Source organism: Miniopterus natalensis, chromosome 9 (genome assembly GCF_054644295.1).
Source record: "Miniopterus natalensis isolate mMinNat1 chromosome 9, mMinNat1.hap1, whole genome shotgun sequence".
NCBI classification, from domain to species: Eukaryota; Metazoa; Chordata; class Mammalia; order Chiroptera; family Miniopteridae; genus Miniopterus; species Miniopterus natalensis.
Window position 1 is genome coordinate 15,464,225 of NC_142089.1, and position 21,570 is coordinate 15,485,794.

Here is a 21,570-nt window from a genome sequence, read left to right on the forward strand (position 1 = left end):
AATGAATTCATCTCTCAAGGTTTAGTTTTGCCAAGTGGCAATCTTCTAGTCACAGTGATTTCCAAGAAATCTTCCATTTCCCTCTCAGTGTAGGCTACTATCAGGGAAACCCACAGCAAGACTGAAAGGAGGAGAAATCACCCTTTAAAAACATTCTGGTAGCCCTGGCCAAGTGGCTCAGTTAGTTGGAGCGGTGTCCCCTACACCAAAAGGTGGCAGGTTCAAATCCAGGTCAGGGCACCTACCTAGGTTTAGGGCTTGATCGGGATGGGGGGTGTGCAGGAGGTGGCTGATCAATGTTTCTCTCTCACATTGGTGTTTCTCTTTCTCCCCTCCTCTTTCTCTAAAAATCAATAAAGAGACATATCCTTGAGTAAGGATTTAAAAAAACGTGTTGAATGAGTGAATGAATTTTCAAAAGCAGAAGAGCAATGTGGCTTTGCTTTAGAGTGACTGGACTAGATGTCAGCATTCATGGATTCTGTTGTGGCCCATTCCTGACCTTCTTGGACTAAGCCCTTTGTGGACTTGAGCCCCACGGCAACCACAGCAGCAGCCTCCCAGAGGCTCTGAGGCTAGGAATGGGCAAAGGTCACTGGTACTTGAGGGCTATCGCCCACACTCCCCAGGGCTTTGTTGCCAAGGTGTTTGTTTCATATGACTACTGAGGTGATAGGCCTGAAAGGGCTACAGCAAAATCATGAAGAATTCTTGCCTCTTACAGCTTTTATACAACATGCTTTTCTCTAAGAGTGACGGGGATTTTCTGGATTTTACAATTGCCAAGAGTCAAATAAATGCAATTTGAAGAAAAGGAGCTGGTTTGTACTTAAAGTCCCAACCATTCGGATTTCTCTGCCTCACTTACCTCTTCCAGTAAACCCAGTACAGATGGGTTCAGCTGGTCAGGCTGGACCCAGGAAGAAGCCAGTCATTTAGGTAGCAAAATTCTGGCAGAGGGCCGAGTGGGGACTGAAATCCCCCCTGGCTCCACTCTGAGCCCTGGCTGTGTCTGTCTGGGATGGAGGCATCTTTTTCTAACCCACACAAAGGCCTAGAGGGGTGCCTTTTTCTACTTGCACAGACTATGCCTTGTGGGTTAGTAGTGGTGATAGTGATGGTGATGGGGGGCTTTCTGGGGACACTGACCAAAAAGCTGGGATATAAAAGAAGTCTTTGCATTCAACCAAAAGCTGAGTGGGACTCTAGCACCCCTCAATGTATTTACAAAGAGCACCTAAGCTCCTTGGATGTCTCCCCCTTGTTCCAATTTCTAGCCTAGTCATTGCCAAAGTCATGCTCAGCCCTTGGGGAGTCGCCTGCCCTAGACTTCTTGCCTGTCCTCCTTCCCACCAGTCCCCTGGGATACCTTCCAAGCGTACCTCGATGTGCCCTAGATACCGTTCAGCAGTTATGAATCAGGCCATAGGTTCAGGTGCAAGAAATGTCACACTGCCTTATTTTTGTTAAATCAACAGCAGTTAGGTCTCTGAGCCGTTGTCCTCTGAACTGGCAGGAAACTCAGTCCTGGCGGTTATTTTGATGCCTTCCTTCTTGGGGTGACTCAGGGCCCAGAATATGGACAGGGCTTTAGTCTTTAGTTGCTTGTGAGCCCTGCTGATTTACTCCTCGACTAAGTTTGTTCAGTTCTGAGGGGCTGGAGGTTCTGCTGCAACTCTGGCCCGGGGGCCTGGCCAGGCTGGGAGCCTTGTTGATTTCTCCGTGTAATGTGCTGAATGTAAGCTCCACGAGAGCAGACTCTTTTGCTCATCATGGTGTCCCCAGAGCCCAGAAGCTAACAGACATTCAATATTTATTGAGCCTAAGTAAATGTTCAGGGACTTCATATCTCCCTCCCGAAGACAGCCGGGACACGTTCGGAACCCAGTAACTTCTGTCTGCTGCCCTGGCTGGGCTAAGCTCCCCTCTCTTATAGATGCTTCCCCAACCCTGCCCCTCCACTGTCCCCTCTAGGAGGTCAGAGGACAAAAGCATGGAGGTGGCTTCTTCAAGAGGCCTCAGCCTTCCCCCTGGCCACATCCCCTGCCAAGGGAAGGGATCTTTGCTACCTGCTTAGAGCAGGGTTTAAAAAAACACAGTGAGAACACAAATTAACACTTCAACCAATTCCTCAGGCCCAGTCTATTTAGTTTCTCCCTACTAACAGTTACTAGTTTCCTAAAGTAGACCCTCACCGCTTTTTTTTTTAAAGATACGTTTTTATTGAGTTTAGAGAAAGAGGAAGGGAGAGGGAGAGAAACATCGATTGGCTGTCTCCTACACGCCCCCATCCCGGGCATGTGCCCTGCCCAGGAATGGAACCAGTGACCTCTCGGTACATGGGGCAATGCTCAACTAACTGAGCCACACTGGCCAGGCCAGACCCTTACCACTTTTTACAAGGACTTCTCTGCATTAGCTTTCTTTCTGGTCTCCCCAAAAGCCCATCTTCCACAGTGCAGTCTTTCTAAGGTGCTAATTGGGTTGTGTCTCTCCCCCAGTTAAGATTCTTCCATGGCAATCTCAAAGGGAAGTGGGTGTGGGGGGTGTGGAGTGGGACGAGATTAACCAAAGAACTTATATGCATATATGCATTGCCCCTGGACACAGACACCAGGGTGTTGAAGGACTGGGGCAGGGTAGGAACCAGGTGGATAGAGGCAAAGGGGGAAAAAAGGGGACATCTGTAATACTCTCAACAATAAAGATTAAAAAAAAAAAAAAAAAAGATTCTTCCATGGTTCTCCACAGCTCTCAGCTGAACAACTGAGCATGGCCTGGCTTCTGCCTGCTTCCCTGGCTCAGAACCCCAAGCCCCAATATCACCCCACATAGCTCTCTGGGATGTTTCAGCATCTCTGTCTTAGCAGAGGTCACTCCTTCTACTTAGGACACCCTCCTCCCCATTTCCCTCTTCTTCTAGGTAACTCCTACGTGTACATTAAGACAAACCATACAAGTACATGCCTTGTGCGGCAATGTAACAGGAAGGACACAAGACCACCTGAGAAGTCTTCTTGACAAAAAATAAATAAAAATCAAATCTGTATGTCATCAAACCTCTAGATCTAACTACCGATTTACAGGAAATATGGGGAACAGAGGAACATGTTAAATGGCACCACCAAGAAGCAATCAGCCAAATCTTCCAATGAATGTGGGAAATTTCATAGGACAAAGTACCTGGTTCCACTGACAAAGAGCAAAGAAAAAAGGCAGCGGGGGGAAAGGTCTACAAATTAAGAGAGACTTAAGAGACACACCAACCAAATGCAATGTGTGGATCTGGTTTGGATCCCGAGTTGAATAAATCAGCTTTAAAAATAATGATGAGATCATCTGGGAAATGTAAACATTCACCACACATCTACCAGGTGATAGGAATTACTATTATTTTTTTAGACCTGGTAATGGTATTATCATTGTGTTAGGAAAAAAAGAATCCTTATCTTTTAGTGACATATATACTAAAGTGTTTATTGGCAAATGATATGATCTCTGGAATTTGCTTTAAAATAACCCAACAGGGTTGGGAGTGAGGGTTGTAGATAAAGTAAGATTGGCTGTAAATTCAAAATTACTGTAGCTAGAGGATGGGTGCTCTGGGGTTCGTTACACAATTCTTTGCTTTTATTTATGTTTGACAGTTTCTTTTTTTAAAATTTAAATCGTTTTTTATTTTTCAATTACAGTTGATATACAATATTATATTAGACTCAGGTGTACACCGCAGCGATTAGGCATTATATAACTTACTAAGTGATCATCCAGATAAATCTCGTTCCCATCTGACACCATACACAGTTATTAGAATATTATTGACTATATCCTTATGCTATACTTTACATCCCGTGACTGTTCTATAACCAATTTGTACTTCTTAATCCCTTCACCTTTTTTCACCCATCCCCCCCAACCTCCCTCCCAGACACTTTCAATAATAAGGGATTAAGCCCAGGTCACTGTCTCAGTCTGCTTCAGATCCCTCCTCTGGGCTTGTCAAGCCATCTAACGTGCTGAAATGCAGTCCTGGGTTTACCTCTCCATCCTGAGGGCAGGGACTGCCCTGGGTCCCCTCCATCTCCCTGGAACAGAGTTCCCAGCATGAATGAATGGATGACTCTTAGTCTTGGTTCATTTGTGACTGAGTAGCTACATCCCCAACTAGCAGTTAAGTTCCTTTGATGGCAAAGCCAGGCCATGTTATGCAGATTTGTTCTTTGTGCTGAGTGAGGCACATAAAAACGATGAGAGTTTATGACATCTGCCTCTCAGTGGCCGGGGTTGGGTGAGTTCCCTTGAGAGTCCAATTGCTGGCTGACAGGCGCTAAGGAGCTGGTGGGACAGCTGTTACTTTCTACTTCAGAGTCCAAAGGCCTGGCTGGTGTATCGCCCCAGGCAAACCCAGCTCACACCCTGCTGGACGAAGGAGGAAAAGCCAGAGGAGCCAGATGCCTTGGATGACTGGGAACACCAAGTAACACGACAGAAAGCTCTGCTCAGGCAAGTGGCCACCAAGACCTAGTTAGGAAGCCTGTGGTGTGAAAAATAGCTCCTGAAGAACCTGTCCCCTGTGACTCGAGCCCCAAGGATGAAGCTGCTCAAACTGCTGATTTTCCTGGCCCACTGGCGAGTGGCGAGGGCTGGACCAGGTAGGCGCTGCAAATGCCTGTGATGTCTTTGTTTTGTATTAGGAACTCAGGATCCAGGTTGCTGGAAGCTGCTCACAGAAAGCTGGAAGTGCTGCTAAAAATAGCAAGGCAGGGAGCTGGGCAGGGAAGCAGGTGAGAGAGTTAGCAGGTGGTAGGTGTATTGTTTGACCTTGAAGATTGTAAGTGGAGGCGACAGCTGGCCAGGGGAGGGACACTGACTTTGCTAAGAGGTGTTGAGACATAAGAGCCAGCCAGCTGGTAGAGGGAGAAGGTGGGCGGAAGATTTGTGAATTCACTGGACAAATACTGGCTGAGAGCCTGCCATGTACCATGAGCTATTCCAGGAATCAGAAAATGAAGGAAAACAAGCAAAGCCCTAGTCCCTGAAGCATCCCTTCACCAGGAAGAAACAACCCAAAAGACACATGTAAATGCTTAGTAGTCTAGGAGATAGCAAGTGTTGTGGGAAATAATAAAGCAGAATCAAGGGAGGGTCGGGAGGGGGTGTTTGTGGGGTGGCCAGAGAAGAGCTGTCTAATAAGTGACATTGGAGCAGTGAGGGAAAGAGCCATGTGGACGTCTGGAGAACATTCCAGTAAGAGAGGATGGTCAGTGCACAGGCCCTGAGCTGGAAGCACAGGTGATGTGTGAGGACCAGCAAGGAAGCCAGCACGGCTGGAGCGGAGTGGGCAAGGGGGCGGGAGAGATGAGGTCAGGGAACCACGGGGGTGGGGGTGGGGGTGGGGGCTGGCACCAGCTCATGTATAAACTTGTAGACAATTTAAGGAGTCAAGAGTGAAATGGGTCATCATTAGATGGTTTTAGGCGGAGCAGTGATGTGATCTGACATGTAAACATTGAAAAAGAACCTCGGGCTGTTGTACTGAGAAGAGACTGTAATGCAATATATAAAGGCAGGGGATCCAACTTATGTTGGTTTGCCTGAGACTCTCCTAATTTTAGCACTTAAAGTTTGCTGCCTTGGACACTCCTGCTGTCCTGGGCAATCTGGGACGGTTGATCACCCTAGTAAAGGAAAGGCCACCAAACCAGGGGGGAGACGACTGCCATCATCCAGTGAGAGAGGATGGCCGCTCGGCCTGGGGTGTAGGATCGGAGGTGGTGGGAGGTGGTCTGATTCTGAACTAGACTATTCACCGATGGCAGGTGTGAGAGAGGAGGACTCCAGGGTGGCTCAGAGATGCCTGTTAGAGGGTTAGGTTTCCATGCAGTTAGATGGGAGTCAGTGGGAGGGCTGGACCTGCAGTTTTCTTAGGATTCTTGACTGCCCCTCTGGAGTCTTTTGAATGAAACTTTAGAGGTGATCCAACACCCTTTCCACAGCTGCAGAAATTGAATTGAGGCTGAGAGGGGAAGGACTGGCTTAGGGTTCTGCTTATTGCTTGTCCCTAGTCATTCGGTCATTCACTTCCTCAGGCCCTACCCAGGAGCAGCTGGGAGACTTGACAAAGCACTCTGCCAATGTGGCCGGGCATCTCAGAGGCCAGTGAGGAGGAGATGGGAGGTGGGGGCAGGAGACCAGACTAAAATGCCTGGGAAGGACTCAGATCCAAAAGCTGTGACTTGAAGATGGAAATATCTCTGGGACAAGCCCTCAGAGGATGTATCATTCCCTGTGAAGACAATCGGCTTGGGAGAAGGCTGGGGGTGGCGGTCTTCCTTCCACTGGAGGCAGACACCTGGCTCCCCTCTGGGAAATCAGATCCCTGCCAGTCTGACTGGAGGCTTGGAATGACTGGAAGACTCTTCCACTCCCTCACTTTCACTTTTAAATATGTTTTCTTAGAAACCCAAATGCCAATGGGCAACCCCCCAGGCCAGGGTCTTAGTGGTGAAAAGGAATCTCTTCTCCCTGTTTGTGATACTAATGAGAAATGGTAACAGGAATGGGATAGCTCAATAGATTATGGTAAAACCTCCTGGTGGAACAGATTCAAGACACTATAGCAAAATTGAAAACAATAAGCAACATTTATTAAGTACTTCTGTGCCACACACTGCTGAAATTTTTGCATAATACACTCACAACAGCCTTGTGAAGTAGGGATTATCAAGGAAACTGAGCCTTAGAGAAGTTAAGTAACTAACCCAAGGTTACACATCTAGTTAATGCCTGAGCCTGGACCTGAACTCAAGCAGTACAATTTCAAGCTGTTTTAAAATAATGCTATGTAAGCCTGGCTGGGCGTGGCTCAGGGGTTGAGCATCGACCTAGGATCCAGGAGATCGGGGTTCGATTCCCGGTCAGGGCACATGCCCGGGTTGTGGGCCCCATCCCCAGTGGGGGGGGTGCAGAAAGCAGCAGACCGATGACTCTCTCTCATCATTGATGTTTCTATCTCTCTCCCGTGTTTATTGAGCTAACCTTTGTTTATTGAGCAGTTATGACCGGCCATGCTTGTGCTAGGTGCTTGATATATGCTCTTTTTAAAAAAAAAAAAATGTTTTCCCTCACCCAAGGATTTTTCCCATTGCTTTTCAGAGAGTGGAAGGGAGAAAGAGAAACACCAATGTGTCAGGGTTCAAACCTGGGACTCAAACCCAGGACCCTTCAATCCATGGGCCAATGCTCTAGCCACTGAGCCAAATCAGCTAGGGCTTCATGCAGCCTCTTTTTAAAGTCTATTTGAGACATGAAATAAAAAAAACCTTTGATTTTCCTAGTCCCTGTAAAGTGGTTTCTATTGCCATACTAACCGTTTTGCAGACGAGGAAAAGGAGACTCAGAGGGACCCGGCACTTGCCCAAGGGTCCACAGCCAGGAAGTGGCAGGGCCAAGCCTATACTATTGACCTCAAACAAATAGGAAGCCAGATATTTGTCCAGCAAAGTGGTTTTATTCAGGAACAACAAAGAATTACAATTCGGGACGTGTGGCCTAATGGAGAACTACAGTAAGTCCAGAGAACAAAAGACACGCAGGATTTTTTTCTCGAAGAAAGGATTTCACAGGGGCTGTTGTAAGCAAGGAGCCCATTGGAGGAAACGGGTAGTGCCAAGTGCAGTGGCTTTTCATTGGCTGAGCTGTAACAGTCTTTCATTGGCTCAGTGGTTGCCAGGCAAGAAAAAGATCCTCCCTCCTGCCGGAGTTGCCGGCAGAGAAACACCTGATGGAGATGGAAAGTCAGTCTCTTCCGGTTTTGGGTAATTGACCGCGAGTGTCAGGGTGTGAGAGCGCCCCCTGCAGGCCCTCCCAGCTCCAATTTAAATGAGGTTTCTGTTTATTAACGTTCACAACACTCGGCTGCCTTATGCATTATGCCGTTTGATGTGTTCTCTTGGGATAATGGGTTTTATAGGTACTTTTTTTTTCTCTCTTTTCTCCAGATTTCTGGAATGTATACGTGTATAATTTTAAAACAAAATTAAATTTAAAAAGAATTCCACAGCACCTGTAAGTTTTTACAGAATCTGAGTCTCTTCCTGAAGTGCAAGAGAACTTTGGGACAACCAGTCAGATAGCAGTCATCCCTGCTTTGCATAAAACTTGGGGTTTCTACCTCTATCTCCCCTAGCCAAGAGCTTGCGTGCGACACCAACTTGTTGTTCCTTATTTCTTCCCACACACACACCCCCTATACAACACTGTTATCCTTCAGCTTCTAACTGGACAAAAACAGACACGCTTTTTCAGTGTGGGTCAGCATGGTAGGAAAACATTTCCCTCAAGAACGTTAAGCCTACCTCATGCAGCTGCTGTGGGGAAAGGGCAACCCATGTAGTTAATGCAAGGGCTCAGTAAATGCTGGATTTCACAAGTGAACCCTCTGTGTTTTGGCGGGCCTTAGTTTACACAGGAGGAATAGCAATGGAAGTGTTTGGGGTTATTGCTTAGCATCAAAAGCAAAGGACGGAAACAGGAGCCAAGATCGTTTGATGGTGTGGGTTATACACCATAACAGACACATGAGATCTTTCCTTTCCATCCACACAGCCACCCTTTTGCTATTGACATCCCTGTTTTTACAGATAAGGAAACTGAGGCTCGGCTGAGGAAATTTCTTGTTCAAGCTGCCTCTGCCTGTGTGGGGGAACCAGGATTCAAAACAAGACTTTCCTAATTTCAAGTTTCATTCATGCCCTTTCAAAAACAACCCACTGCCTCAAGTCAGAAAACCTGTCTTACCTTTTAATATCTATGTGACCTCAAGTCTCTATTTCACTGTCTATAAAACAGGGATATCAGCAGATGAGAGATTAAATGTGATAGCTAAGTAACGTCACGCACATACTTGGTAAAGCTCTGTAAAAGTTTAAGGAACCATTTTTTAAATATCCAAGATCACACTGGTAGCTAGTGGCAGAGTAAAGTGCACCATGGTCATTTCTGTCCTGACTTGATGTGAATCACACATCTGCTGCTAACTAGCTCAGTTTCCTCATCTGTAAAATGAGTCCCATAATAGAATGTATTTCATAATTTTGTCCTGAGGCTGCATGGGTAGAGTGCTTGTCACAGCATCTGGCATTCTGTAGGTGCCAAATAAATGGCAGGTGTCTTCCTGCATTCCTTTTCTTGTCTCTGACCATAAGCAAACTCACTTTTGGCCAGTTTAAGATCATCTTGGGCTCTAGAAATTATTTTTGTGAGTCTTCCCAACCCCATCACAAATTATAGTAAAAGGAGCTCAAATTATATGACTTTTAATCAAATTTTTAATATTTGCTTTGCTTTTGAAATGATTTCTTGATTTTGATGGCATTGGCTTTTCCCACTTAAACTTTGGAGCCAATGCATTTTTTTCCTGGTCTCAGACATTTCCACGGGCCTTACAAAGCTACTAGGCCCTGGGCCCTGTGTCTGTCATCCCCAGTGGACAAGGGGGCCCCGTAACCCCTTTGATGAAGGAGGAGGAGAGCAGCAGACTGTGTTGCCTGCCCAGGGACAGTGGGCAGAGCTGAGCTCTCAATATTAAAACTAGAGGGTGCACTGTGGCCAGGAGACAGGATCTGTCTTCACTTTGTTCTGCTTCATATGTCCTGCCCCTGGACCTGCACCTTACCTGCAGAGGACAACAGCTGAGGGGACGCTGGGGCAAACAGGGGAAGGACACAGTCACTTCCTTAGGTCCCATCTCCCTCCTGTGGTAAAAGGGTGACTTGCAGAACCTCCCAGGGACCAAATTCAGAGTAACTGCTGCACTGCATTGCTGACCTCTGAAGCTTCATTTTCTTATTTGCAAAATGGGGATAATGATGAATAACACCTCCAGCACCGTGGGAGGGTGACTGTATAATGACCATGGGAGGGATAGAGATTTGTTTTGTCAGTCATTTGCACCTTAGTATGAACAAGTTTCTGCTTCTTTCCTGAGACCAGGTTTAGATCCAAAGAGGTGGGCAAAAGCTCTAAAGCACCTGGGAGGAAAAGTCAAGAACTGAGGATCAGGGGCCAGACTTTAACTTCCAGCCTGTCCTGGGCCACCCTGAATGTCCCTGAATGTGGCTTGGGTGGCACCCTGCTCTCTAACCCTGAAGGCAACAGAAGCAGGAAGGCCAGGCCCAGGCCCAGTTTCCTGAGGCTGAGCAGGTCCTGACTGTTGGCCCTGAGAGACACAGGAAATGGAGGCGGAAGTGACAGCAATGGTGGAGGGTGAGGAAATCCCAGGCCTCACCCTCGTTTTAGCCAGAAACACAGGATTTTGGGCAGAGGCCAAACCTGTTCAACCCTCTTCAATAAACATCGTTGGAACTACTTATGTCAGGCTTGGTACTGGGCGCAGATGATGAGTCCACTCCGTGTGGCCTGTTTCTTTGGCTTCCCTTCTCTCTGTTACACCAAGAGAATGCTGGCATTTCAGCCTCCCTTGGTTTGGAGCTGAGACCAGGTTCAGTCAACCTCTTCAGTAAACAGGACCACTCCCAGCTGCCCGAGCTGCCACCCTGCATCCAGACTCACTGAGTACACCCACAGGAGGGATCCAGCCCAATCTGAAATTATGTTCCTTCTTTTCTGGTCTAGCATTCTTAAATTCTACTTCCACACCTCTCCCCCAGGGTTTTGGTGGTATTAATTAGCAAGATCTTACAACGCATTTGGTGTGTAAGCCTTCTTCAGACTTTTGTTTGTATTTCCCTGGGGTATGATTAGATCTGGCTCTAATTATGGGCTCAGAGAGGTGAAGCAACTTGCCCAAGGTCACACAGCTAGTATTGTTGACAGAGATATTAATAGGCCAGATTTCCCTGTCGCTCGTGGGAGTGGGGTTCTTGGGTACCATTGAAATAAGCATTTTCAGAAGCCCCCACGGGAGAATGAGATGTGACCCAGTTCTGAAAAAGGTGCAGCTGGGGTTCTAGTACAGCCAAAAGCAGGGCCAGTGTCCAGAGCTTCCATTCTATATTGCAGCTGGGCCCAGGTCAGCATCAGGCTAATTAAAGTCCATTAGTCCATTGTGCGGAGTCCACATGGCCGTGAGCCACGTGGGCGAATGCAGGGGAAGGCACCCCCTGCAACAGGAGTCCCAAGAAAGCTCGAGAGTAAAAACCAAGAGAGTGAACTCCCTTTGTCTAGGAGTTTAAATATTCAAGTTTAGAGCCCTTGCAGTGGCCACACCTATTCTGGCCACTGACTTGTTCCCAGGTGTGACTGACAGGTAAGCACCTTCCCACGTCACCCAGACCTTCCTGGGCATGTGTCCAAGCTGCCTTTGTCCAGTCCCCTCCCCCATGGATCAGCGGGGAACAGACGGAGAGTGTTAAATTACAGGTCTCTAGCAAAGCTGTATAAATGGCATGCCTATATTATCTAGTCTTCCCTTTACTCCTTTCCAGTTAAATAATAACCAGATTATTACAACGATGTCAGTATGCGGCTCCGTAGCCTGGGTGCTTACCCTGCCTCTCTCCCACCTTTGCTTTAAGACAAGCATTTTGCTTAGAACTCCCAAAGACGTCTTGAGGGTCACTCCTCAGCTCAATTCCTCATACTGCTGCTGGGAACTCCGAGGTGGGGAGATGGAGAGGGCCTTGTCAAAGGTCCCAGGTCGGGGACAGAGCTAAGCCTGTGCTCTGCTCCACTCGATGCCTCCCTGGGCAAGTCCCATGGCCGATTTTCTCTGGACCCTTTCACATGCACAACCTCCCCTGCTCCGGCCCACTGCCTCCCCATCCGGCTCAGGGAGGGCCCAGCACTGAGGAGGGTCTCCTTTCCCCGGCAGGAAAGTTCTGGCACGTCTCTGACCTTCACCTTGACCCTGACTACAAGGTATCCGCAGACCCCCTCCAGGTTTGCCCATCAGCAGGCTCCCAGCCGGTGCCCAACTCGGGCCCCTGGGGTGACTACCTCTGTGATTCCCCCTGGGCCCTCATCAACTCCTCCATCTACACCATGAAGGAGATCGAGCCCGAGCCCGACTTCATCCTCTGGACAGGGTGAGAGCCGTCACAACAGCTACCCTCCGCCGGGTTCTGCTGGGTGCTACCTGCTGCCTGGCACCTTCCTGCACTATCCCCTTCCTCACTTGAAGCTCAGAGGGCCCCCGGGCGTGGCTGATTCCTCCCCTCCGTGTCTCCAGCTCTCACTGAGGCTGGGGAGAAGGTCATGGCACATCTGGGCACGTGGAAAACTCCCCAGTTTCAAGTTGGGGGATGAATATTGCAGCCACTCCCACTGGGACTTAGGGACTGCAGCCCTAGAGATCCCGATGCAGGGATGGGAGGGTACGTCTCATTATTCCTGTTTTACAGATGAGCTCATGGGCACTCAGAGAGGTTAAATTACTAGCCCAGGGACCCACAGCAGGTCAGTGGCAGAGCCCGGGTTTGAACACTGTCTTGTGTGACCCCCCAGCTTCAGCCTGGCCACACCTCTCAGTTCCACAGCCTCTTTTCTCACAGCAGAGCCCCCACCCCACCCCTTTTCTCTTTGCCCATCCTGAGCCGCCCACACCAAACTAGCTTGGTGGTGTTTTGCAGTGATGACACGCCTCATGTGCCCAACGAGAGGCTGGGAGAGGCGGCTGTGCTGGAGATTGTGGAACGCCTGACCAAGCTCATCAGAGAGGTCTTTCCAGGTAAGACCCTGCTGTCGGTTCCCCCCAGCAGTTCCTGAACCCCAGCTGGTGCCTGGCACCATGGGACAATAGCAGCAAGGTGCAGAGGAAGGGCCTTCATTCATTGACTATGATGGCTGTGGTAGAGTCCCACGCCAGACACTTCACGGCCATCATTCCTTACCTTCCAACAACCTTGCAAGGAACATGAGAGCTCACTGGCCTGTGGATGCACCAGAACCTGTTCATGGAAATGCCTGACATTTCACTGCCTTCTGCCCTCACACCAGACTCACAGCCCCTTCTCAAGGCATCTACAGTTATACACAGGCATCTTCCCTGGGTAAGTCTCGTGTGGGCTCGTACACAGCCTGTGTCCTGCTGTGGCTCCCGAGTTACCATCCATGGCCCTCAAACCATCTCAGCTGCTGGGACCTCTGGGAGATGCTGTTTTCCAGCCAAGGTGCTATTGCTTGGTGCTTCCAAGACCTTCCTTCAGAGCTTGGGAGAGCTGGCGGGGACTGTGAGTGATTAGGGCTGCAGCCCCGGGGATATGACAGGGAGAAGGGGGTCTGCGTGCCTCATCTAATGGTCCTTAAAAATGTGTTGTTGTTTTTTTAATTTTTAAAAAATATATCTTTATTGATTTCAGAGCGAGGAAGGGAGAGGGAGAGAGAGGGATAGAAACATCAATGATGAGGGAGTCAGATTGGCTGCCTCCTGCACACCCTCTACTGGGGATCAAGCCCGCAACCCGGGCATGTGGCCTGACCGGGAATTGAACCACAATCTCCTGGCCCAGCCAGGCTTGAAAATGGTTTTAACGCAAGCTGTGCCAAACACAAGGTATCAGGGGCTGAGTCAGGCTCTCAGGCTGCCAGCTGGGACCTGTGAAAGCAGCCCCCAGGCCCCCAGCCCCAGCTGTCCTGGTATAGCTGCTTCCTCTCAAGGTCTCAGTCATGGGTGCCCAGGGCCCAGATATGGAATAATGATAATAAATAATATAGCAGCAGCAATAACTATATGTATCTATGTATTGAGTGCTAAGTGTCAGGCAGACCTCTCAAAATATGTCTTAGCTCATTCATTGTCATGATAATTCTAGAGAGGTGCTGTTACTATCTCAGCTTTACTGTGAGAAATGTGAGCCTTGGTCAAGTAAACTGGCCAAGGTTATGGGGTGAGGGGGGTGGTAGGGGAGGAGGGACGCAAATCCTGGTTGGAAGGACCCAGGCCCAGTCCAGGCTCTGCTGTGTTCTAGCTGGGTAATCTTATTGAGACCCTTTTCTCCCTGGGAAAAATACAGACAATACTGGTACCTGCCCAGAGGGTTGTTGTGAGGATTAAATAAGCCAACCCATTCACTCATTTAGTCAATCAACAAATATTTATCAAGCATCTATTATGGGAGACACAAGTCTAGGGATAGGGGACTTGGCGGTGAACAAGATGTCAGGTCGTGACCTCATGGAGCTTGTAAGGAGCTTCTAACAATGCCTGGCACATAGAAGCAGCAAAAGGGGGGGGGGGGGATTCTCTCCCTTCTCGTCTGCCCTTGAGATTCCAGGAATTCATGTTTTTTCTTAAATGGATCTTTAATGGCTGCTGGCATTTACTTTAACTAGGTGAGGTTTTTCCATCAGCTACACTGATAGCTTCCTGCTTTGTGACCAATTCCTGGTGGGAATTCTACTTCTACAACCTCCTCCTTTGGCAGAGCTCTCAGCATTTCCAGAACGTGAAGGCTATATAGAATAAAAAGTCAGTTAGAGACATTTTCCCAACTGAGAACTGGAAGCTCCAGCCTCCCTCAACGGTTCAAGGTCACTCTCTGGGATGAGCCAAGCTCATATAAGGCACTGCCTTGCCCTGAGCTCAAAGGAGTTTTTGTTTGTCCTCAAATATTTATTGAGCAACTACTACATGCCAGACACAGTAGTAAAATAAAATCAGGAATGAAGCTACTCATAAGGAGGAAAGGAGTCTGACAGCCTCCCCTCCCCTCCCCTTCCTGGGCTCATTCACAGGCCAATTCCTCTGGGAGGCCTCCCCTGATTCACCGCCACCCGTTATACACTTCCACAGCAAGTGGTTCTTCCTTTTTTGTAACAATAGCCCACACACCTCCCATTACTCAATACCTGTCAACCCTACTGCACTGGGTCTGGGACTGGGTGCCTGGTACAAGGTCTACAGGTTGGCACAAACTAGCTGCTCAGTACACACTCTTGATTCATGAATGAGTGAAACTCCTTAGGCCTCCCAGAGTGAACCTGACCTCTTTCCTGGCTCTGGAATTGACAAGAACAAGGAACACTAAATTGCCAAGCAGCTGTAATGGATCTGAGGATGATTTAGGTCTTCTAGCTTTCTTTCCTCTCAGCCGATGCTTCCTCTCTGCCCAGGAAACTTTCTGCTGGGAATGGGGTTAGGGTCCAGGATCCAAGAGCTCACTGCTCCTCCTTCACAGGTCTGAGCAAAGTTCAGCCAGATTCTATAAAATGAAGTTTTCAGCTTAGCTCTGTATTTTCCTCATCTGTGGATTTTCCTTCATCATTCCTCATTGGCTCTGATGGCCAATGGCCAACTGAAGATGACTGACTCCACCAAGGGCTTCCACATACATATTTTTATGTTTCTCCTTTCCCTCCCAGATACTAAAGTATACGCTGCTTTAGGAAATCATGACTTTCATCCCAAAAACCAGTTCCCAGCAGGGAGCAACAATATCTACAATCAGGTAGCAGAACTGTGGAGACCCTGGCTCAGTAATGAATCCATTGCTCTCTTCAAAGAAGGTACTAATACCATTTGTTACTATATGCACTTATCGTATGCCAAGGTCTAATTCATCTTCACAACATCCCCATGAGATTGGTACTGATTTTATCCCCATTGTATGGATAAGGAGACTGAGGCTTAAAGATACCAAGTCACTTGGCCAAGGTCACCCAGCTTAGAAGAGGCAGGCTTGGGGGCAAAATCCAAGGCTGACTCCAGTGCCCATGCTCTTAACCCCATAGCACTAATGAGGATTAGCAGTGAATATTTATTGAGCATTTACTGTGCCAGGCACTACCCTCAGGGTGTTACTAGACTGTTGGCAAAAAAACTAGGAAAGGGCAGTGACTTTTAATTCAGCTCAAGCAGGATTTTTCAATCTTGTCCCTATTGACATTTTGGGCAACATAAGTGTTTGTAGTGGGAGCTGTTCTGTGCACTGTAGGATGTTTAGCAGCATCCCTGGCCTCTACCCACTAGATGCCAGTAACACCCCAGTTGTGATAAACAAAAAATATCTCTAGACATTGCCAAACGTTTCCTGGGGGACAAAAGTCACCTTGTTGAGGACAACTGATTCCAAGACACAGCTAGCCCAAGGTAACCCTGACTACTCTCTTCCCTTTCCTCAGTTCCCTGCTGCTGAGGCTCCCCATTGGTCAGGCCAACCAGAAGCCTGTGGCTCAGAAGTCATTGATTTAGTTCAATAGATCAGCTCCTGGGACAGAGAGCTGTGGAGAAGGGTTGATGGTGTATCTGGAGGGGCAAACACACGTCATTGTTATCACCATTATACAGATGAGGAAATGGAGACACAGAGAAGTTAAGTAGCTTTCCTGAGTTGCACAGCTAATAAGGGACAGAGCCAGGACATGAACCTAGGCAGCCTGGCTCCAAAGTCTTTGGTCTTAACCCATGATGCCCCTCTTATGGGAAAGATGGGGAGGGAGGACCCAGGTAAGGAGAAGGTGGGAGAGTGAAGTGAGAGGGGGCAGAGGTGTGTTTGGTCAGAGGCAGAGGAACCCTTCACATTTTCCCGGGCGGTGATGTCCTAGGTGCCTTCTATTCTGAGAAGCTGCCGGGGCCTGGGAGGACTGGGCGAATCGTGGTCCTCAACACCAATCTGTACTATAGCAACAACGAGCAGACGGCCAGCATGGCTGACCCTGGCCAGCAGTTCCAGTGGCTGGAAGACGTGCTGAGCAATGCGTCCAGAGCTGGGGAAATGGTAAGGGCTCCCCCCTTCTCCTCCCCCACTCTGGAATCACTTCCTGAACAAGTCTCCCACCTCCACACAAATCCATCCACTCTCTCCAGATGCCCACATCACAGAGGGTCTTCAGCAGCCTGGCACCAGGAGGGGGCTTTTTCCATCCTCAGAACAGCTTGTGAGGCTGGGACCCCAAAGCCTATTACACATGTGAGGCTCCCGAGGGGCGGCGATGATCATCACACAGTTAGTGGTAGAGCTGAGGCCAGGACCCCAGTCTCCGCACTCCACGCTGTGGCCCACACTGTGGGCTAGACCTCGAGGGGATGCCCTGCCCTTGGGGTGTGTCCGTCTAGTCTGCTGGGCTGGCGGCTCCCCAAGGACTGGCCCTGTGTCTCATTTGCTTGAGTCCCTGCACGGAACAACAGCACATCCCAGCAGGATGTCATGGCTGGTGCTTCTGGGCCCTCACTATGGATTATGTCATTTAACTTTCAAAGCTCCACCAGTTAGGTGCTATTCCCAATTAAAAAACTGAGGCTCAGAGAGGTGACACACCGATGGTGTCCAAGCTGTAGTCTGACTCCAAAGTTCATGCTCCTAACTGTCTCTCCCTCACCCCCACTTTACCCGTTGCAGTGACGGCCAAGGGCCCAGGTAGCGTTAGCTGAGCGACTCAAGGAATGTAAGATGCGATCACACATTAACACATAGCATGTGCGATGCAGTCGTGCAAGGCAGGTTCAATTACAGTGCCCGGGCTCTCCAAGAGAAGACCAGTCTGTGAGGATCAGGACGGTTTCACGGGGAGGTGAACTTTGAAGTGGGTTTTGAAATCTGAGGAGGATTTACAGAAGTGAAAATGAGAAGGGTACTCCAGGTGGCAGGCACAGCACGCGCACAGGCACAGAGGGGGGAAGCAGGTGTACCTTCGATCCTGGGTACAGAGAACACTGGAGTCCGCCCGGAAGAGGGAAAGCAGAGGGCTTCGACAGGAGGTGCACCTGAGCCTATCTGCTTGCCTTTGGGGAGATGGGCGGGTTTTGAGAGGTGGAAATGAAGGGGTGGGGAGGTCATCTCTGAGCCCCTCCTGGCACTGCTTGCTCATAGGTGTACATCATTGGCCACGTGCCCCCGGGCTTCTTTGAGAAGACGCGGAACAAAGCGTGGTTCAGGGAGGAATTCAACGAGAAGTACCTGAAGGTGGTCCAGAAGCACCATCGAGTCATCGCAGGGCAGTTCTTCGGGCACCACCACACCGACAGCTTTCGGATGTTCTATGATGATACAGGTACTCAGCCTGGAGGGCACCTGCCAGCCTCCCTCCCTCCTTCTCTCGCCAGTCTCTCTCAGTCCCATTGTCTCTCTCCTGAAAGGTGCCCCCATCAGTGTTATGTTCCTTACACCTGGAGTCACCCCATGGAAAACCACATTACCTGGAGTGGTCAACGGGGCCAATAATCCAGGCATCCGGGTGTTTGAATATGACCGAGCCACACTGAGTCTGCAGGTCAGGAGCCCTGGGTCTGCTGGGGCTACAGGAGAAGGGAGGGGAGGGACCTGAACGTATCACCACACTCCCTAACTCTTTCTCAGATAATCCACACTCTAATGACCACCGAACCTCAGGAAGGTCAAGTTACTTCCATCCTTCTAGAGCTCAGGATCAGACCCTTGGTGCTATCACCAAATCCTGCCACCAAATCAAGTCATTTCTCCTTTCCCTAAGTCTCCCTTTGCCCTGGATCACTGTCATGGCCTCCTACCTGATTTCTCTGCCTCCAGCGCTGCCCTGCTGAAGCTCATCTGCTACATACTACAGAAAGGATTAATCTTGCTAAAGCACTTATCTCTCTCCTGCTCAAAAACCTTCCATGGCTCCCCAGTGTCCCCAAGATAAAATGGATCTCCTTGGCCTGGTATTCAAGTGTGCCCTCAGGCCCATTGCCCGTATCTGTCTTCTCTACACTGATTACACTGCAGCCAAAGCAGGTCCCTAACTCATCAAGCACTCCCTCACCTCCTGGGATGTGCTTGTGATTGCTGAAATGACAAAGAAATATTATTCCTTAATTTATTCAACAAAATATATTAATTATCTGCCATGTGCCTGGCCCTGTGCTAAGCTCAGGAGATACATAAGTGAACAAAAACAAAATCATTGCTCTCCTAGAGCTGACTTCTTACAGGAGCCAATAAACAAATAAGTAAAGTATGGCAAGAGATAAGTGCTAAGGAGAAAAGAAAACAGTGAAGAGACAGGTGGTGATGGTTACGGAGTGTGCATGCCCGTGTGTGGCAGGGAAGTGTCACTGACAGGATGACATTTCACTTCTGAGTAAACTGAGGGAGTGAGCCACGTGAGCATCTGGGGAAGGTGAAGGAAGAGCAAGTGAAAGGCCCTGGGGTGGAAATGTGCCTGGTGTGTTAGAAGAGCAAGGAGGCCAGTGTGGTCACAGTGGGAGGCACAGTGGGAGGGACAAGGTTAGATCACGCAGGCCATGAGTAGGACTCTGGATCTGGAAGGTTTGGGGCAGAAGAATTAAACATACTGACTTAAAAAATTTGCAAAATCACCGTTTCTGCCGTGCAAAGAACAGGCTGGGGGGCAAGAGCGGAAACATGAGGATGAATTGGGAGGCGGCTTTAAAAGCAGGAGACGTGATGCTGCTGTGCGCCAGGGTGGTAGCAGTTGGGTGGTGGGAAGGGCCAGATCCTGGATGTATTCTGAAGGCAGAGCAGACAGGATCTGCTAGTGGATTGGATGAGGAGTGTGAGAGAAAGAGGAATCGATGAGGACTCCAAGGCTTTGGTCTGAAAACCCGTAAGGATGAAACTGCTATTGACTGGGATCACTGCAGGAGGAACAGGTTTTGGAGGGAAGATAAATCTGGTTTTGGACCCATTAATTTCAGGATGTCTAAATGGCATCCAAGTGAAAATGCTGAGGGAGGAGGCACGTGGAGTTCCAGGAAGGGGTGATTATTGAGATTTAATCTGGGAGTTGAGAAAGGCCATTTAAAACCACGGACTAGATAAGATAACCTAGTTCCTTGATTCTTGGAGTAAATGGAGATAGAGAAGAGGTCTGAGGATTTTTAAGAGTATGACTTCTTGCCCACATGGGCACTCAGAGGGCCTTAGTGAGAGGAATCACAGGCCAGGACTCCCTCCTTCCTGCTGCACCTGGTCCCACCAACCTGCCTCACGTCCTTCTCAGACAGGGAGTCAGACACACCTGGGTTTGAATCCTGGCTCCACCGCTCAGGAGCTTTTTGACCTCCTTGGGCCTCCGTTGGTTTATCTGTAAAATGGGAGGCAGGAAGTGTCATCCATCCATGGCAGTTCCTCTTACCCCACCTCTATTGACCTGAAGCAGGCCCATGAATTTAAGTGGAAAGTGCTGCACAGATAAACCCTTCCAGATTCTAGTACTGAAGGTGCACCCGAGTCCTCGGGGTCTTGGGTGTATCCCAGGCCTCCAATCAACCACATTTCTATAACCTCTCTCAGCCAGGCACTCCATCCTACCTCTTTTAAGTTGCTTTTTATCCATTCATTCTGTAAATATTTACTGAACATCTTCTGTGTCTCCGGGAGCTTCCTGGAACAGAAAATGCTCAAGCCATGGGGTAAACCACCTGGTTCCACTCCTGCCTTGGCCACTGAACACCTGTAGGACCCTGGGGGGAAAAAATTAACCTCTTTAGGACTCAGTTTCTTCGTCTGTGAAATGGGGGTAATAAGCACAGATACTGCATCAGATTCACTCAGAGGATGTCTGTCATACACACACCTGGTAAGTAGTAAATGCTCATTAATTAACAGACATTATTATGGATATATAGAATCTGGGGGCAAAGGCGAGGTGCAGGGTTGGGGGTGGAAGCTCAAGGTCGCCTTCCTCTCCAGGACATGGTGACTTACTTCGTGAACCTGAGCCAGGCGAACGCGCACGGGGAGGCGCGCTGGGACCTGGAGTACCGCCTGACCGCGGCCTACGGGGTGCCAGACGCAGCCGCCCGCTCCATGCACGCGGCGCTGGGCCGCATCGCCGGCGACCAGGGCGCGCTGCAGCGCTACTATGTCTACAATTCCGTCAGCTACGACACGCGGGCCTGCGACCGGGCCTGCCGCGCCGAGCACGTGTGCGCGCTGCGCCAAGTGGCCTTCGACGCCTACGCCGCCTGCCTGCGAGCCTCGGGCGCCGCACCCACGCGCGCGCTCGCGCTCCTGCTGGCGGCGCTGCTCAGCGCGAGCGCGTTGCTCGCGTGGTGACCTCGGGCGCCGCCTGCAGGGTAGCTGCGTTTGCCTTCCTCCCGGTAGACTGGGGCCAGCGTCACCCACCCAGGGCTGGACTTTACCATTTTCCCGGCGACCGCAGAGGGAACGAGGATGGGACAGCCAGATCAGGAGGAAATGAAGCCCAAAGACCCTACCTACCACATGCACATTTCTTCCAAGTTTCACGTTTTATATATTAAAAAACCCCTCCTTGTGCCTCTTATTCTGTGCATTATCCTTTCAATATGTAAATAATGTTTAAAGCAACTCTCTTGCACAGTTAGTGAGTGTTCCTCCACTGATGACGGGAGTACATTGAGCCCCGAGGAAGATGTGGCCTCCTTCGCACAATTGCCCAAAGTCAAGACACACTTAGTTGGCGAAGTCCCGCAATCTGGGATCAGAATAGGCCTTTTTGGTTTTTTGTTTTGTTTTTAAAATATGTATTGATTTCAGAGAGAGGAAGGGAGAGGGAGAAAGAGGGATAGAAACATCAATGAGGAGAGTCATTGATCAGCTGCCTCCTGCACGCCCCCTACTTGGGATCCAGCCCGCAACCCGGGCATGTGCCCTGACCGGGAATGGAACCTCCGTCTCCCGGATCTTAGGTGGATGCTCAACCGCTGAG

The 21,570-nt window shown here is 49.4% G+C and overlaps 1 protein-coding gene and 1 long non-coding RNA gene across 2 annotated transcripts; one reads left to right on the forward strand and one right to left on the reverse strand.

Moving 5' to 3' along the window:
* Positions 1-4,591: 4,591 nt before the first annotated feature.
* Positions 4,592-20,936, forward strand: SMPDL3B (sphingomyelin phosphodiesterase acid like 3B). Its single transcript, XM_016219623.2, has 8 exons — positions 4,592-4,652; positions 11,834-12,047; positions 12,591-12,688; positions 15,322-15,465; positions 16,504-16,676; positions 17,769-17,949; positions 18,035-18,168; positions 20,571-20,936. Exons 1-8 carry the CDS (start codon positions 4,592-4,594, stop codon positions 20,934-20,936), a joined length of 1,371 nt encoding a protein of 456 aa, XP_016075109.2.
* LOC148092361 (uncharacterized) lies at positions 14,935-18,199 on the reverse strand. The gene is made up of 3 exons (XR_015715064.1): positions 18,095-18,199; positions 17,856-17,935; positions 14,935-15,161 (listed from the first exon to the last, which is right to left on the reverse strand). It is a non-coding gene; the product is annotated as an uncharacterized LOC148092361 (long non-coding RNA).
* Positions 20,937-21,570: the final 634 nt, after the last annotated feature.

Bases quoted from the DNA above. Each gene is read 5' to 3' on its own strand.
- SMPDL3B (XM_016219623.2), top strand. From the start codon at position 4,592: ATGAAGCTGCTCAAACTGCTGATTTTCCTGGCCCACTGGCGAGTGGCG. The intron at 12,689-15,321 runs GTAAGACCCTGC...TTTCCCTCCCAG, and splicing joins CATCAGAGAGGTCTTTCCAG to ATACTAAAGTATACGCTGCT. The intron at 18,169-20,570 runs GTCAGGAGCCCT...CTTCCTCTCCAG, and splicing joins GAGCCACACTGAGTCTGCAG to GACATGGTGACTTACTTCGT.